We start from the raw sequence: 15,714 nt of genomic DNA, 5'->3' as shown, positions 1-15,714 counted from the left end.
CCCAATACCTGGGTCCATTAGACTACATACCAGTTATTAGGGTGAATTGGACCTTACAGCTACATAAGACATTATGTATATTTCCAAAGAAGATCCCTAGATATTTAATCTGTGACTGTAAAGAAGTGATAACCACCTTCAATCCAAAGTATGCCCTAAATTATACTTCTCAGTAAGAGCTTAGAAGCACCAGTGCCGTGTATTCTCTGTGTAACCTTCTCTAGTTACTAGTGACTTCTCTAATAACCATGTAAAGTACTTCCTGCTTAGTGCCTAACATGAAATCAGTATTCAGTAAGTTCTTACTTTCCTTCCCTTGAAATGAGTCTCAGCCTAATACACTTTTCCCAGTGATGCTGTTATTTTGCCAGACTATATGGCATCACATTTTGACATTACTTTTCAAGTTAAAATGTAAGCTATATCTTAAAGTCACTTGACACTTTTTAGAAGCGTTTTCTTTAATTGGGAGTGTTTTTGTTTTGAGCTGGCGGCAACCTTATTTAACAGCATCTGCTCTGAATGATTTTCAAAAATGACTTCCAGTCTGAAAAAAATAAAATTTTGCCGGCATTGAGAAGATTGAAAGCATCATTAAGAATAGCATAATAGCCTCAAAAATGTTTTGAAAAATGGTGGATAATTGGAATAAGAAAATGACTTTTTTTTTTTTTTTGAGATGACTCTGATGGTGGTGTATAGTTAAAATATTTGGCCAGATTACTATGTAATTACAGCTAATAAGTATATTTTGGTACATTTTTCCCTTTTGAAAGTATTCACTGAATTAGGCTCATAGTGCTAGAGTATGTCAGAGCAGCACTGGAAGAGTAAAAAAACCACATATTTTCAGTCATTGAATCAGGTTCCCCTTTTCGATCCCTTGTCTTCTCCGTAGCCATAATGTACTTTGCAAAAACCAGCAGACTGTGGAAATTGCAGACATGTCAACTTTGAACTGACAACTCAATTGCCACAATTTTTTAAGTAACTTTTTCCAAAATTCTCCTCTTAACAAATTGTGATATATATTGTTGCCAATCTGTGTCTCTTTGGGAGCAAGGGGATGCCATTTTAACCCCATTTTTATCATTTCAGTGATATTGTCTAGACCAGTCAGAACTGGTCCTTATGCTGTTGAGTCAGAGAAAACATTTGTCAGATGGCATGTAAATCATAACCCTCTCGTGGCTGGACACCATTGCCTGCTCACCAAGTAGCAAAAGCAGTAGGAAACTGTCATTTGGATTAAATTTGTGTTAACATCTGACTTTAAGAAGAGACTGAAAAACACTAGGGAAGAATGGAATTTATGGCCAAATTATTTTTGAGAGATTAGAAGACTGGGGTGGATAGATTTTATATATTTATTTCATTTCTACTAGTATATTCAACAGGTATGCTAAGATATACAGAGGTCATAGAAGCAGAATCTTGCCTTTTAGGAAGAGAGGTAAAGAGTGTAAATTAGTACCATGCCTTGCTAGTTACCTGGTCCTTGAGGTCTCTTCAGAAAATGTTAACTGTATAATATAAATATGTCCAGTTTCACTTCCACATCCTAATGTGCCTTTAATCGTCATTTAAATAAGTGTCTTTTCATTTTCTATTGTGAAATGTTGTTACATCCTACTCTTCTGCATGCTATGCACTCTACTAGATACACTTTATAAGTAATTTGTAATGACAGCATTGTAATATTCCTACTTTCCTGCCTTAGAGTTCTAATTTTATTGAAGCTGTTCTATTAAGTCATATCTGTTGTAGATGTATGATATCCATAATGCATACTACTGCAAATCATCTTAAAATATATGAAGTGGGGGTTTTTCGATAAGCTTGGTTGATAAGATTTTGGTAAGTATGTATGGAAGGCTTACTGATTTCTGACTTTTCCCTTTTTTAGCCGGACAACCTTGGGTCTCAGTTTAGCCACATGAGTCTTGCCCGCCAGCCATCTGCAGATGGTTCTGACCCTCATGCCACCATGTTCCAGTCCACTGTTGTTCTTCAGTCCCCACAGCAGTCTGGTTATATCATGACGGCAGCCCCTCCACCACCGCCACCGCCACCGCCGCCACCTCCCCCCCCTCCCCTGCCACCCGGGCAGCCAGTCCCTACTGCTGGCTATTCTGCCTCTGGCCATCCTGTCAGCCAGCCTGTGCTGCAGCAGCAGGGATATATTCAGCAGCCCTCACCACAGGTACGGCGCTTTTTCATCTTTTCTCTCCCGTGGAAACCTCTTCATTTAAGATCAGTTTAACCCTAACTAGAGAGCTTACTTTTAATTTCATGTGGAGAGAATTTGTGACAATGTCTAAACAAAGCTGGTCATCATCTTCCCTTCTCTGGAGATTCTCAAATATATGCTAGACAACCACATGACTGGTAGACACTTCAGTTGGCTGGATGGTTAAAAATATGCGACCTTTGGGTTTCCTCTTGACTGATTTGTTTTAATTGGCTTAAGAGAAACACAATAAGGTAAATACACTGTAAAAATAAAATGATGCATTTCAGGAAGAAGTAGGTTAATTTAGGGAGAATTAATAACATTGTAATACTAATAAAGCTTTATTGTTATTTCTCTACATTTACTTAGATATTCCTTAATTTTTCTCAACAGTATTTTGTAGTTTTCATTATATAAATATTGCATATATTTTATTAAATATATCTCTAAGTATGTAATGTTTTTAAATGCTTCGTGGGGTGCCTGGGTACTCAGTCGGTTAAGCGTCTGCCTTTAGCTCAGGTCATGATCTCAGGGTCCTGGGATTGAGCCCTGCATCAGGATCCCTGCTCAGCAAGGAATCTGCTTCTCCCTCTCTCACTCTGACCCTTCTCCCCTCCCCCCCACTTGCACATGCTCTCGCTTTCTCTCAAATAAAGAAAATCCTTAAAAAAAAAAAGCTTAGTATTCTAAAGGAGATTATTTTAAAATTTCATTTTCTATTCATTTGCTCATATGTAGAAATAAGGTTGATTTTTGTATATTGATCTTGTATCCTGTAGACTTTCTAAATTTAATTATTCTAATACTTTTTTCATAGACTGCTTAGGATTTTCCAATACATATGCCTTTTATTCCTTTTTCTTGCCTTATTGAATTACCTATGAGCGCTGATGTTGAATATACACACAACACAACAGGGAGAAGTGAAATCCCTAGAATTCATTTATTAACTTAAAGCCAAATTTTGAAAGTACATATTCTTCCTTGTTTCCAGTCTTAGGAAAAGCATTTGGTCTTTCATCATTAACTATGATATTATCTGTGAGTTTTTTGCCCTCTATCAGGTTGAGAAAATTCTCTTAGTTTGGTGAGAGTCTTTACCATGAATTGAGTATTAAATCTTATGAAATCTCCTTTTCTGCATCTGTTGAGATGATCATGTGATTTTTCCCTTTTATTCTATTTATACAGTGAATTACTGTGACTTTTGAATGTTAAGTTAATCCTTTCATTTTGAGACCACACTCCCACTTAGTCATGATAGAATATCTTTTTATATATTGCTGGATTCATCTTGCTTATATTTTCTTAGGGATTTTTGCATGCATGTTCATAATGGTTATTGGTCTGTAGTTTGTGTGTAATGTCTTTTTCAGGTTGTAGTATCAAGATGGCAGTGATACTGGCTTCAAATGAATGGGATATTGTTGCCTGCTTCATTTCCTAAAGCAGTTGGTGTAGGATTCTTCTTAACATCCTTCTTAAATATTTGCTAGAATTCACTAATGCATCTGGACTTGGAGTTTTTTGTGGTGAAGATTTTAAAATTACAGAGTCAATTTTTTAGTGGATATAGAGCTAATCCAATTTCCTATTCCTTCTTGGATTGAATTTTGTAGTTTTTATCAATTTAATTGTCACATTTATTGGCAAAAGGTCAGTCATGATATCCCCTTATTATAATTTTAGTATCTTAAGGATCTCTAATGGTGTGGCGCCTGGGTGGCTCAGTCGTTAAGCGTCTGCCTTCGGCTCAGGTCATGATCTCAGGGTCCTGGGATGGAGCCCCGCATCGGGCTCCCTGCTCAGCGAGAGCCTGCTTCTCCCTCTCCCTCTGCCTGCCGCTCTGCCTGCTTGTGCTGTCTCTCTCTGTCAAATAAATAAATTAAATCTTAAAAACAAAGAAAAGAATTTGTATTCTATCATTTTAGTGTTTTGTGATTTCTTTTGGTTTTGAGATAAAGTTCACATAACATAAAATTAACCATTTCAAAGTGAGCAATTCAGTGACATTTAGTACCTACACAGTGTTTTCCAACAATCACCTCTCTCTAGTTCCAAAACATTTTATTTTTATCACCCCAAAAGAAAACTCTACTCATTAGGCATTTACTACCTATTCGCCCCAGCCCCCAGCCCCTGGCAACCACCAGTCTGCATTCTGTCTCCAAGGATTTGCCTGTTTTGGATACTTATATTAATGGACTCATGCAATATTGTTACCCTTTGTGTATGGTTTCTTTAGCTTAACATGTTTGATGGTTAATCCACGTTGTAGCATGTATCAGTACCTCATTCCTTCTCCTTCTTTTGTCCGAATAATATACCATTGTATGAATATACCACCATTTGTTCATTCCACCTTTTGCCCATTGTAAACAGTGCTGTTATGAACATGTAGGTACATGTTTTTATTCAGATACCCACTTTCATTTATTTGGGTATATACATAGGAATAAAATTGCTGAATTATATGGTATATCTATGTTTAACTTTTTGAGAAATCGCCAGCCTGTTTTCCACAGTGTCATTTTATATTCCCGTCTGCAATGTATAGAGAGGTTCCTGTTTCTCCACATTTTGACAAAGTAACACTTATTATTTACCTTTTTAAAAGTTGTTATTATTATCTCAGCTATCCTACTGATGTGAAGTGGGTATTTCATTGTGGTTTTGACTTGTATTTCCCTAATGATTGGTGGTGTTGATCATCTGTTCATGTACTTGTTGGCTGTTGGCTGTCTTCTTTGGAGAAATGTCTCTTTTAAGTCCTTTGCCAATTTTTTCAGGAGATTGTCTTTTTGTTGTTCAGTTGTAAGAGTTCTTTATATATACTATATACTAGACCGTCATCAGGTGTGTGATTTGCAAATATGTTCACCTGTTCTGTTGATTGTCTTTTGACTTTTTGATAATGTGCCTAATGTACAAAAATTTAACTTTGATGAAATCCATTTTATCTCTTCATTTTACTGCTCATTGCTTTTCTAGTCATATCTAAGAATCCATTGCCAAATCCAAAGTCATGAAGATTTTATCCTTATGTTCTCTTTTAAGAGTTTTGTGGTCTTTAGCTCCAATAATTAGATCTTTTATCCATTTTGAGTTAATTTTTGCATATGATAATGAGGCATAACCGTCCAACGTCATTCTTTTGCATGTGTGTATCTATCTGTTCTGGCATCATTTGTTGAAGCATTCTTTTCCCACTGAATGATTTTGGTACCTTTGTCAAATATCAGTTAACCATAAATGTAAGAGTTTATTTCTGCACTCTCAGTTTATGCTATTCTCTCTGTTTCCACTTTTATGCCAGTACTACCCTATTATATTACTATATCTTTCTGGTAAGTTTTAAAATCAGGGATTGTGAGTGTTCCAACTGTTCTTTTTCAAGATTGCTTTGACTATTTGCCTATATGGCTTGCGATTCCATGTAAATTTGATGGTTGGCTTTTCCATTTCTGCAAAAAAGGCCATTAAAATTTTGATAGAGATTGCATTGAATCTGTGGATTGCTTTGGATATTACTACATCTTAATATTAAATCTTCCAGTCTTAATGAACATGGGATGTCTTTCCATTTACTTAGGTCATCTTTAATTTCTTTCATATTTTACTGTTTCTTGCATTTAGTATTCTCTAAGTATTAGTTGAGCCGATGTGGTTGATTCGTGTCTTTCAGATCTTTTATCCAGTTCTACCAATAAGTGATAGTGGATTTGTCTATTTCTCCCTTAAATTCTGCCAGTTTTTTTAATAATATTGAAACCTATATTAAGCGATTTATATTTATCATTTCTACCTGATATATTGACTCCTATCATTATGAAATGTTTTTCTCTCTCTAGTACTGTTTCTTGTCTTAAAACCTATTTTATCTGACTTTAATATAGTGACTTCAGCATTTTTGATGAGCATTTAAGTGGTATGCCTTTTCCATCCTCTAATTTGTGACCTTAATATTTAAAGTCTGTCTTTTGCATATAGTTATATAGTTCATCTTTGCTGTTCTATCTAGTCTCATTGGACTGTCTAGTCCTCTTAGCTTAAATAGGTCTATTGACATGGTTAGAGGTAGGTATGCCACATTGCTATTTGTTTTCCATTTGTTCTATCTCTGTTTTATTCCTATATGCCTCCTATCCTACCTTTTGTATTATTTGAACTCCTCTAGTGTTCTAATTTATTTTTTCTTTGGCCTTTTTACTACAGTCCTTTAAATCTCATGTTTGTATAGTTTCTTTAGGGATATGATCTGTATCTTTAGGTTATTACTATCTATTTCAAGTTCATATGAAACTGCAAGTAAAATATAGTAGTCATATTGACAGTATAATTTTATTTACCTTCCATTGTTTGTGCTGTTGTCATATACATTGCATGTGTATACATTATAAATAAAATATATCGTGGTTATGGGCGCCTGGGTGGCTCAGTTGGTTAAGCGACTGCCTTCAGCTCAGGTCATGATCCCGGAGTCCCTGGATCGAGTCCCGCATCGGGCTCCCTGCTCAGTGGGGAGTCTGCTTCTCCCTCTGACCCTCCCCCCTCTCATGTGCTCTCTCTCACAAATAAATAAATAAAATCTTTAAAAAAAAATACATATATATATATATATATATATATATACACCGTGGTTACGATTTTTGCCTTAAACAATGATGTCTTTTTTTTAATTAAGTGGGAGAACAGTGTATACTCTTATTTATACACATACTGAAAAGTATAATAATAGATTAAGATCTGAAATTAGGACATATCTATTGCTTGCTGATACCTCCAGGAACAATTAAGGGATCACAAATGTATTGCATCTAATGGTTCAAAAACAGAAGAATGTTAACAGTAAATTTAGGAGATTCTTGGCTTATAACTGATCTAGAAATTCTGTATTCAACTGGTTTCCAGATGAAATAGGCACTCTTTAAGATGTCTACAGATGTCTCTTCTTTTAGAAGTAACCCGATTGGAAGACAGAACCTGAAAGAGCTTATGAAGCTAATAAAGTTAATTTACCACAAACTTCTACATCACTGAATTGATTGTTTATTCCTTATTCCAAACTAGGTCAGATTACTTTAAGAGAAATGCACAACTGATATAAATAGCTCTGGAAGGAAATAGAATTAAGCTAGTCTTACTGGGTTTTTCCCCAGCTTTATTAAGATATAATTGACAAATAAGATTTGTATTGGCATTTTAATTTACATGAGAAGTATGAGAAAAAGAATGAAACCAGCGCAACTGTGTATTAGTGTGAGAATAGATAGATAGGCTGATTTATACAATGACTGCAGTTCAGCATTCAGATTGAATGAGCATGAGTGTACATGTTTCAACCAAGATAAGTCTCGAAAAAGAATGTTAATTGCAAAATAAGTTGCATGGAGTTTTATGTAGTAGAGTACCATAAATGTAAATTTTTTAAATCCTCAACAATTTTCTTTACGGAATCATATATACCAACTATAGGATAATGGTTTTTCTGTTGAACATAGGGCAAAAGAATGTTGGAGTGAGCCCTTAGCTATTTTAATAGTGTTTGGTTTTATAAAAGAGGGAGAAAAATCTGAAACAATTATGCCCCAAAACTTTAAACCTATTAAATCTAATTGATGGGCATATTTGTAGGTGTCTTTTGTTACATATACTGCATGCTTGAAATTTTTAAAAAATTTTTCAGTTTAAGCTAAGAAAATTTTTTTTTAGATGGCATTAAAAAAAAGAATTACTCATTACACTCTGTTGTTCCTCAGAGAAGACATTTCTATTGCAAGTGAAATGGACTTTTTTTTCTTTCAATACTTACCCTAGATGCCAGCCTGTTACTGTGCTCCAGGCCACTATCACTCCAGTCAACCTCAGTACCGCCCAGTCCCTTCTGTCCATTACAATTCACATCTAAACCAACCACTGCCACAGCCTGCACAGCAGACAGGTGAGTAATATTTCTGAGGCTATGATCTCTTAGCTACAGATACTGCTTTTTTCATTCTGCTTTATTTCAGTCTTACCATTAAGATATTGCCACACTCTGCCTGTCAGGGGTCTCAGATATGATCCATATGAATATACAAACCACTGAGATTGAAAGAGTGGGCAAATCTTAGCACCTGCCAGAAAATAACTCTTGCCAGGTTTATATGGTAAAGTGTTTAGAGAAGACTGTACCAGGTCAAGCATAGTGGTGAGCAGCTGCATGTTGCTCCCTGCCATTGTAGTAAAGCCTCCTTTGGGGACCAATAATCCACCTCTGTTAACAACAAAAGAGAGACGAGGCAAGCTACGATGTCTCCTGAACAGCTAACTAGAAGCAAGGACCCAAGTGACCCAACTTTGAGAATTTAGCCTGGTGAAGATGTTTTGATGTCTTGGTCTCAGTATGCTTTTAAAAGGAATGATGTCCTTAAATATCTTTTTTGTGTTTTGTTTTTCGGTTTGCTGGTTGTATAGTGAAAGGTATTTTTAAACCAAATGCAATCTAATACTAGGCATATCTCATATGTTAAAACTCAAAAGATTCTTTTCCTTTTGCCCCTCTTAAATTTTCTTTAAGCTTTCAGTGAAAACTGCTGTGACCTCAGTGGAAAAAACGATCTTGACTGAATTCATTTCTTTCTGTGCTTCCCACCTAGATTTGTATTTCTGCCCTAGATGTGTAGTAAGGTACTTTTCAGCCTTCCATACCTCTAGCGGTTGAAGCGGAATGTTTATTGGTATCTTTGAGGCCTTTTTAGCTGGTTGTCACTGTTGGAGGCTCTCACACTATATCAGCATGACTCACTGAGGCCACAAAACCCTCCACTTAGGCAGTTTCTTGCTCTTGATATTATGTGCAAGTCTTAAGGGGAGCCGCAGTTTTAGGAGAAAGATGCCTGCACCAGGCAATCTGAAGAGAAGTATTCTTGCTTCTCCCCACTTGAGCAGTCTTCGGTGATCATTGTGACTCACCAACTTCCTTAACCAGAGAGGATTCTTACTTATCACCCGTGTAGGGGAACTTTCAGGTTCTTAATCCATTGTTCCTAGGAGTCATCTTACACTTAGTATAAGGTCTTCCCTTTTTTGTGGCAAATGTTCTTCCAAAGGATATTGAGTACAAACATTGTTCATTTTAGCCAACTTAGAATTTGTCTTCTGTCTTAGTTGTGACTCCCTTTAGTTCAAGTTTTCGTGAAGTTTGATAATACAGTCCGCTTCAAATTAGTACATGCTCTAATTTTGAAAGTCATCAAAAGTTGTTCTTTATATGAGAATATTCATTGTGACACTGTTCATTCATTAACTTTAAACACATTGTTGTTTTATTCTAATAAAAATTATTTTCTGAGTTTTCCTGGGCCACAGTGACTGATGTTTCATATTGTTTTGTCTTGATTTTTTTTCTTTCAAAATTATAATACAGACTATAGTTAATGTCATGATAACAAAAAAGAAATTTACCTTTACTCTCCCAATTCAAATATCTTCTGTGTGACTTCGTTTATTAGTACAGCCAATTGAGGCAAGCAGAGATCCTTTGTCTATATTTGTTTGAGCTTATTAGTTTCATTCTTTTCCATTGCTAAACTTTTATTCCTCTGCATTGTCAAACTGCCTACAGAATGAAAACTTTCAATCACAGGCTGGACCAGTGTGCTTTTACAAATGCATCTCAGCAAAAATATTCCCACATAATGGAAAACAACTGAATATGCCACTCCTCCCAGTTGAAGGCCAAAATATCTATGTTATAGGTAGTAGGTGTTTTTATCATCAGTTACTTTAATTGTGGATTTTTTTCTAATGCTAATTATGGTGAGAAGGAAGGAAACGAAAGTAAGTTAGATTGCATCCATATAGAACAGGCACAGAAAAAAGTACATCTGAATAGTTTTTGACATTATGTTTAACTCTTAAAGTCATCACAATATAACTTGTTATATAAAATTTGTCCTTCCAGTTATTTTATGCACTTTGCTCTCAGTTTACAAGCGTAAGTTAGTTGAATATCATTCAGTGTGAAGAAAAAAAAGAGAAATTAGTCCTCAAAGCATCCTTACCTGAAAGGGAAAGGAATGTTATGTCAATAAGTACAATAGCAAATTCCTCTTTAAAGAAAAGTTCATAGTGCCAGTGGCAAGTATTGTGTTGGTAATTTTAACCTTTTAATGGAATTAGTAGTATTTTAACTACTAAAAAAGTTATCATCTAAAAATTTGTAGTTAGCTGATGGTTATTTTTTATGTTAAAGCATATAGAAAAGTGTGCATTTATGTTTGTGTATATCCTAATAGAAAAGTAAAATGCAGTGGGAAATGGACAAGGCAGTTTTTTCTGATTTTTTTTTAACAGATTTATAGCAATTTCTCCTTCCATAATTTACGTTTTGATATGTACACATCATACTTTTGTATTTCATTTTTTTATTCTTTTCCTATATTTCCTTATATACATTCCACCATCCCAGTCTGATTAAAATTAGAAATAATTTGTTAATGTCTCTTACATTTTTGTTTCTTGTCAAACAACATTAAGTGAAGAAACATATTTTCTTTTATTACATAAAAGGGTAAAACTAATTGTTCAACCAAATAGTGAAAACAATAAATTTGGAACAGTTCTTCACTGGGGCACAAATAAATAATTTTTAAATGTTTGTATGTGAATTTAAAGAAATTGTCCCCTAACTTAACAAATCCAATCGAATTAAGTGGTTTTTGGGGTTTTGGGAGTTTTGTTTTTTGGGGTTTTTTGTTTGTTTGTTTTTACCTATTGAATTAAGTATTCTTAAACCAGGGGATATGGCAAGAGAAATAAAAGATTTTCTGTTATTTTCCTTTTTGGCGGCAGGAAGAAGGTTGGGGAGATATCTCAAGGATAAAATGCTTTGGTCTTCTATCCCACATGCGTGTCAGAGGTTCACAATAGTTATTGACCCCCTTAACAACAAACCTCTCATCTCTTATGGGACTTGAATTGAAAACAGTGCTAACCCTGTTGCTGAGGAATGAATATATGTATCTTGTGTTATGAATATGAGACTGTCATGGTCATTCAAAACAAGGTTAAGTCAACCCCAGTCAACAGAAGCAGAAGAAATTCTGGCTACATGAGGATTTTCAGACAATGGAATGTATAGTGTGAAAGAAAACAAAATAGGAGTAAAATCCTGACAGCCCTTTTTCATTTTTAACTGGTATTAGATCTATCACTTAAAGCTTCTGGGTTTCAATTTACTTGCTTGCAAATTAAGGGAGGTTTACTGTATTGTCTATTGAAGTCTCTGTGTACTCTAAAATTCCATGATTCTGGTTTCTATCTTATGTGAGACCCCTTTAGTTCAGAAAGGTAGAATATTGGAAGACTGGTTTGCAATAGCTTAGTGACTTAATGTCAATAACTGGAGTCACACAAACAACTATTTCAAAAGATACGGTTATTTGCCACTTACAATAGTAAGGATTTATTAGCTTAACCCTTTATCATAAACTTTACCGCTTGAATACTATAAAGTATACTACATGTAAGGAGCTTGATATAAAGAAACCGTTCCTGCACATAGTACTTATAGCAAAGATTTTGGGTTTATGCGGCCCTGGCTGTTTTCTGTGTAGCTGCTTTCATTCTTATGACTCTTTTTTGAAAGGTTTGCAGCTTTACCATATATGTTTAATATTTTGCAATAATTGGCCTTGTTGCTGAGCTGTTGGATTCGGGGCCGTAGCACTGTCTGAGAGGTTTACATTTCTCACAGTGAACCGGTCTCTTTTTCAGCTGCTTCCTGGCTTCTTTTTACTCAGGTTTCCACTGCTTTTTTTCTTTCTTTTTTTTTTTTAAATGCTGTATTAAGGTATTAATATTTGCTTATATTTTCCATATAATGCCTTTTAATCATGCATCATACTCAGAAATAGGGATTTGAATTTAAATGACAACTTTGTCTTAATATAATTTACCTTTTAAAAATTTGTGAAAGCTATTGCTTTAATTTCTTTTCCAAAGCAGATTTGAATGACAGATTCAGTTTGGTTTATAGCTTTTCTTAAAAATCTAATGTCTTAAGCATGCCAAACTCATTAGCAAAAGTCTATTGCTACATAACTTTTAAGGAATATTAGTGTGCATTAATGAATGCCATCTAATGGACCTAAGACACCTAAAAGCATCTGAAACTACTTTGGCTCTGACCAAGGATAGAATTCAATTTTTTTCCCCAAACTGTGATATTTTATGCATGTGGGAAGCAAAATGACTTTGTAAAATGAAATGTCATTTTAGTTTTGCTGCCAGTTGATAAATGCAAAGAATATCAATGCATTATATCATCAGTGTTAGCTTTTCAGGTAACTCAAACTATGTGGTTCCAATTAAGCTTCGTTACCAGCAGACTATAGTAGGTTCCTGATGAACCACACCATAGAAGGAACATTTTAGGATAAACAATCTGTAACACGTGGAGAATATTGGCAGCATTGCAGAACACAAATTTAAAGTTGACTTGGTATAAAAGCAAGGAAGAAATTGATATATTGGATAAGCATCAGAGGGATGATATTAACAGGGGACTTAGCTGTGTTAAATAGGGACAAAGTTAGTTTCTTTACTGGCATCTTTTGACTCAAGTAAGAGGAATTTTGTAATGATGTTACTTCGTGATGGCCCTGGTTATCCTTGTTTTTTTCATTGATTCTATGAGCTTTTCTGAGTATTGTGTAACCAGCACAGATTCAGACATTGTGTAATACCTACAAATCCACCTATTTCCCTTTTCCCTTCTCCATTAACCTGCCGCCACTGAAACTTGGAGCCAAAAGTATCTGGTAAGTACCCACAGATTTCCTTGAGCTGTACAGACTCTTCCATAGGGTCATCATTTAAATAGCCATGAGTTATAACCACTACGTGGCTGTTTTTATTAGATTCGATTTTTTGTGTTTGTGTTTATGTTTATTTCAGGCACAGAAATAGTGGAGCAGAAGGTGATACAGGAGAAAGAATAGTGAAGGTGTGCTGGTGTTTGTGTCTTCTTCTAAATGCACCAAAGACGCTATCCTTAGTTGAACTTGCCTGCTCACTAAAAATGTGCTGCAGGTGTGTAAGACAGACCAGGATTACAAACTTGAGGCTTTGAGGATTTGGAAACAGTTCATCTAAATTGCACTGTAGATACCTAGTTACATATAAACTTAGAGTTGGCAAAAATGGCTTATCAAAACAAAAACAAATCTCCCCTCACACTGCTTCTGCTATACAAGTTTAGTCTTGAAAAACTTAAATGAAATCACCTTAGATTTAGGGCTGTTCTGACAAAGCAGTTCTTCGGTTCTTTTTATTATCTTTCTTATTATATCTAATTCGTATTACTAAGAATGCTTTCCTTTAACACAGATGCTGTTCAGGTCACCTGCATAAAGTAAAATGAGCCTGTTAAAGCCTGTGCAATACTTTTCTGCTGAGCACTGTGTTTCCTTCTTGCTCTCTTCTCTGTTGAAGTGAGAGAGAGTTAAAAATAGAATATTCTTTGGAGCCCTCCAGGGAAGTGCCTAAGCCATCAATTTATATTGTCCTAGTTCTCTTTGCTTGCAGAATTGATTGTACTCTTCTCTGAAAGTGCTGGAAGAAATGGGGTAATATTGCAGCAGTGCAGTCCTTTAACAAAGGAGAATGACATTGTTAAGTAACACCTATGTTGAGGTCTGGAGGTTTTTTTTCTGTTGTTTGGTATCACTTTTATTGGCATTGCTTACTTTACAAAATACATGTTTTTCCCACAATATTGACACAAATTTCTACAGATGATATAGATCCTATTTTCCTCTGACTTCCAGGTTAAACCTAGATAGATCGAAGGAATGATTTGTGTTTTTTTTTTAATTTCTGATATATTGAAACACTTATTATTAAAGGAAGAATAATTTAGGTGTAGCCAAGTTGGTGATATATTGCGTGTTAGAATACTGGAAATACTCTTAGAATTTTTTTTTCTTCTTCCAAGTTTTTATTTAAATTCCAGCTAGTTAACATAGAGTGCTATATTAGCTTCAGGAATAGAATTTAGTGATTCATCACTTACATACAACACCTGGTGCTCACCACAACAAGTGCCCTCCTTAATACCCGTCACCTATTTTTTTTTTAAAGTTTATTTATCTAAGTCATCTCTACACCCAACGTGGAGCTGGAACTTACAACCCCGAGACCAAGAGTCACATGCTCTTCTGACTGAGCCAGCCAGGTGCCTCTACCCAGTCACCTATTTAACCCATCCCCCTGTCCACCTCCCCTCCAGCAACCTAATGGTACTTTTCATTCTCTAGGAATCTACTTCCTCTTTCCAGGTCTTCGGCTTTCTCCCTCTTTTCGAGATCACTATTTTTTTTTTACTCATACTTGGCAGTCTTCAAACTATACCATCTAAACTACCAGAACTGTGTCCCTTCCCTTCCTTTTAGACTGAATAATTAGATAATGAACTTGAACCACAGTGCCACTTCTCTACTGCCACTCTGTAACAGTTGACACTTAGCAGCCTGAGATTCCTTTGCTTAAACACAGGTTCAGAGGAATTTGTGAGTAACTTGAACAGTTCTTTTAAATGTAAATTTTATTTACCAAGTGTGCATAAAGTGAGGCATACTTGTGATTAGATGATCCTTTATATTATGTTGCTAATAAATTATTAATGACTTTGTCTTGCATAGACAGTGGTAAGGTTCTCATCTTTAATTTGATTAGTAGAATGATGTGGTGGATTTTTCTGTTTTTAGTGCTTTTGAACTGAATATTTCTAGTTTTCCCTGTGGTTATAGTAACTTTAACCAACATAATTCCCATGGTCTTACGTCACCCAAAAAAGTCGATTAATCTTTTTTCCAACTTTTTTTTATTTTTATTTAAGTAATCTCTACACCCAACATGGGGCTCGAACTCACGACCCCAAGAACAAGAGTCACACATTCTTCTGACTGAGCTAGCCAGGCGCCCCAGTCTTTTTGCAACTTTTAATATCCTGCTCTTTAGAGAATACACTCCAAAATTAGATACTTTTGGGGTGCCTGGGTGGTTTAGTAGGTTAAGCGTCTGCCTTCGGCTCAGGTCATGATCCCAGAGTCCTGGGATCGAGTCCCACATCAGGGTCCCAGCTCAGCAGGGAGTCTCCTTCTCCCTCTCCCTCTGCCAGACACTCTCCCTGCTTGTGCGCACTCTCACTCTCTCTCTCTCTGACCAATAAATAAAATCTTTTAAAAAAATTACCTACTTTTCAACTAGTTACTAGGTTGTGGGTTTTTTGTTGTCATTATTGGAATGAGTGGTCTGGCATCTCATTGTGACTTCTAGAAAAAGGTTTGGGCACCTGTCCAAATTACCCTAGAATTCACCTCCTGAGGTGCTAGTCATACAGAGTATCAAATGTTAAATGATAACTTTTTTTTCAGCCATAACAGGCTTAGAGTTAAGAGTCCTTAAGCCCTGGCAGCTTCCTGCCCAGTGGG

At 35.6% G+C, this 15,714-nt stretch overlaps 1 protein-coding gene across 10 annotated transcripts in view; it reads left to right on the top strand.

Annotated features, from left to right (window-relative positions):
- The window catches only part of R3HDM1 (R3H domain containing 1), a 195,647-nt gene that overhangs the window by 112,227 nt on the left and 67,706 nt on the right, over positions 1-15,714 (top strand). For all 10 annotated transcript variants that reach the window (XM_035008136.1, XM_035008137.1, XM_035008143.1 and 7 more), the window contains 2 exons: positions 1,907-2,203; positions 8,054-8,177. In XM_035008136.1, the coding sequence (XP_034864027.1) occupies positions 1,907-2,203; positions 8,054-8,177 (421 nt within the window). The remainder of the gene's footprint in view (positions 1-1,906; positions 2,204-8,053; positions 8,178-15,714) is intronic.

The sequence above is a fragment of the Mirounga leonina genome, unplaced genomic scaffold (assembly GCF_011800145.1).
Source record: "Mirounga leonina isolate KUSES-001 unplaced genomic scaffold, KU_Mleo_1.0 Mir_151, whole genome shotgun sequence".
Taxonomy (NCBI): domain Eukaryota; kingdom Metazoa; phylum Chordata; class Mammalia; order Carnivora; family Phocidae; genus Mirounga; species Mirounga leonina.
The sequence above is the reverse complement of the archived record's forward strand: the minus strand, read 5'-3'. Positions and strand labels throughout refer to the sequence as shown.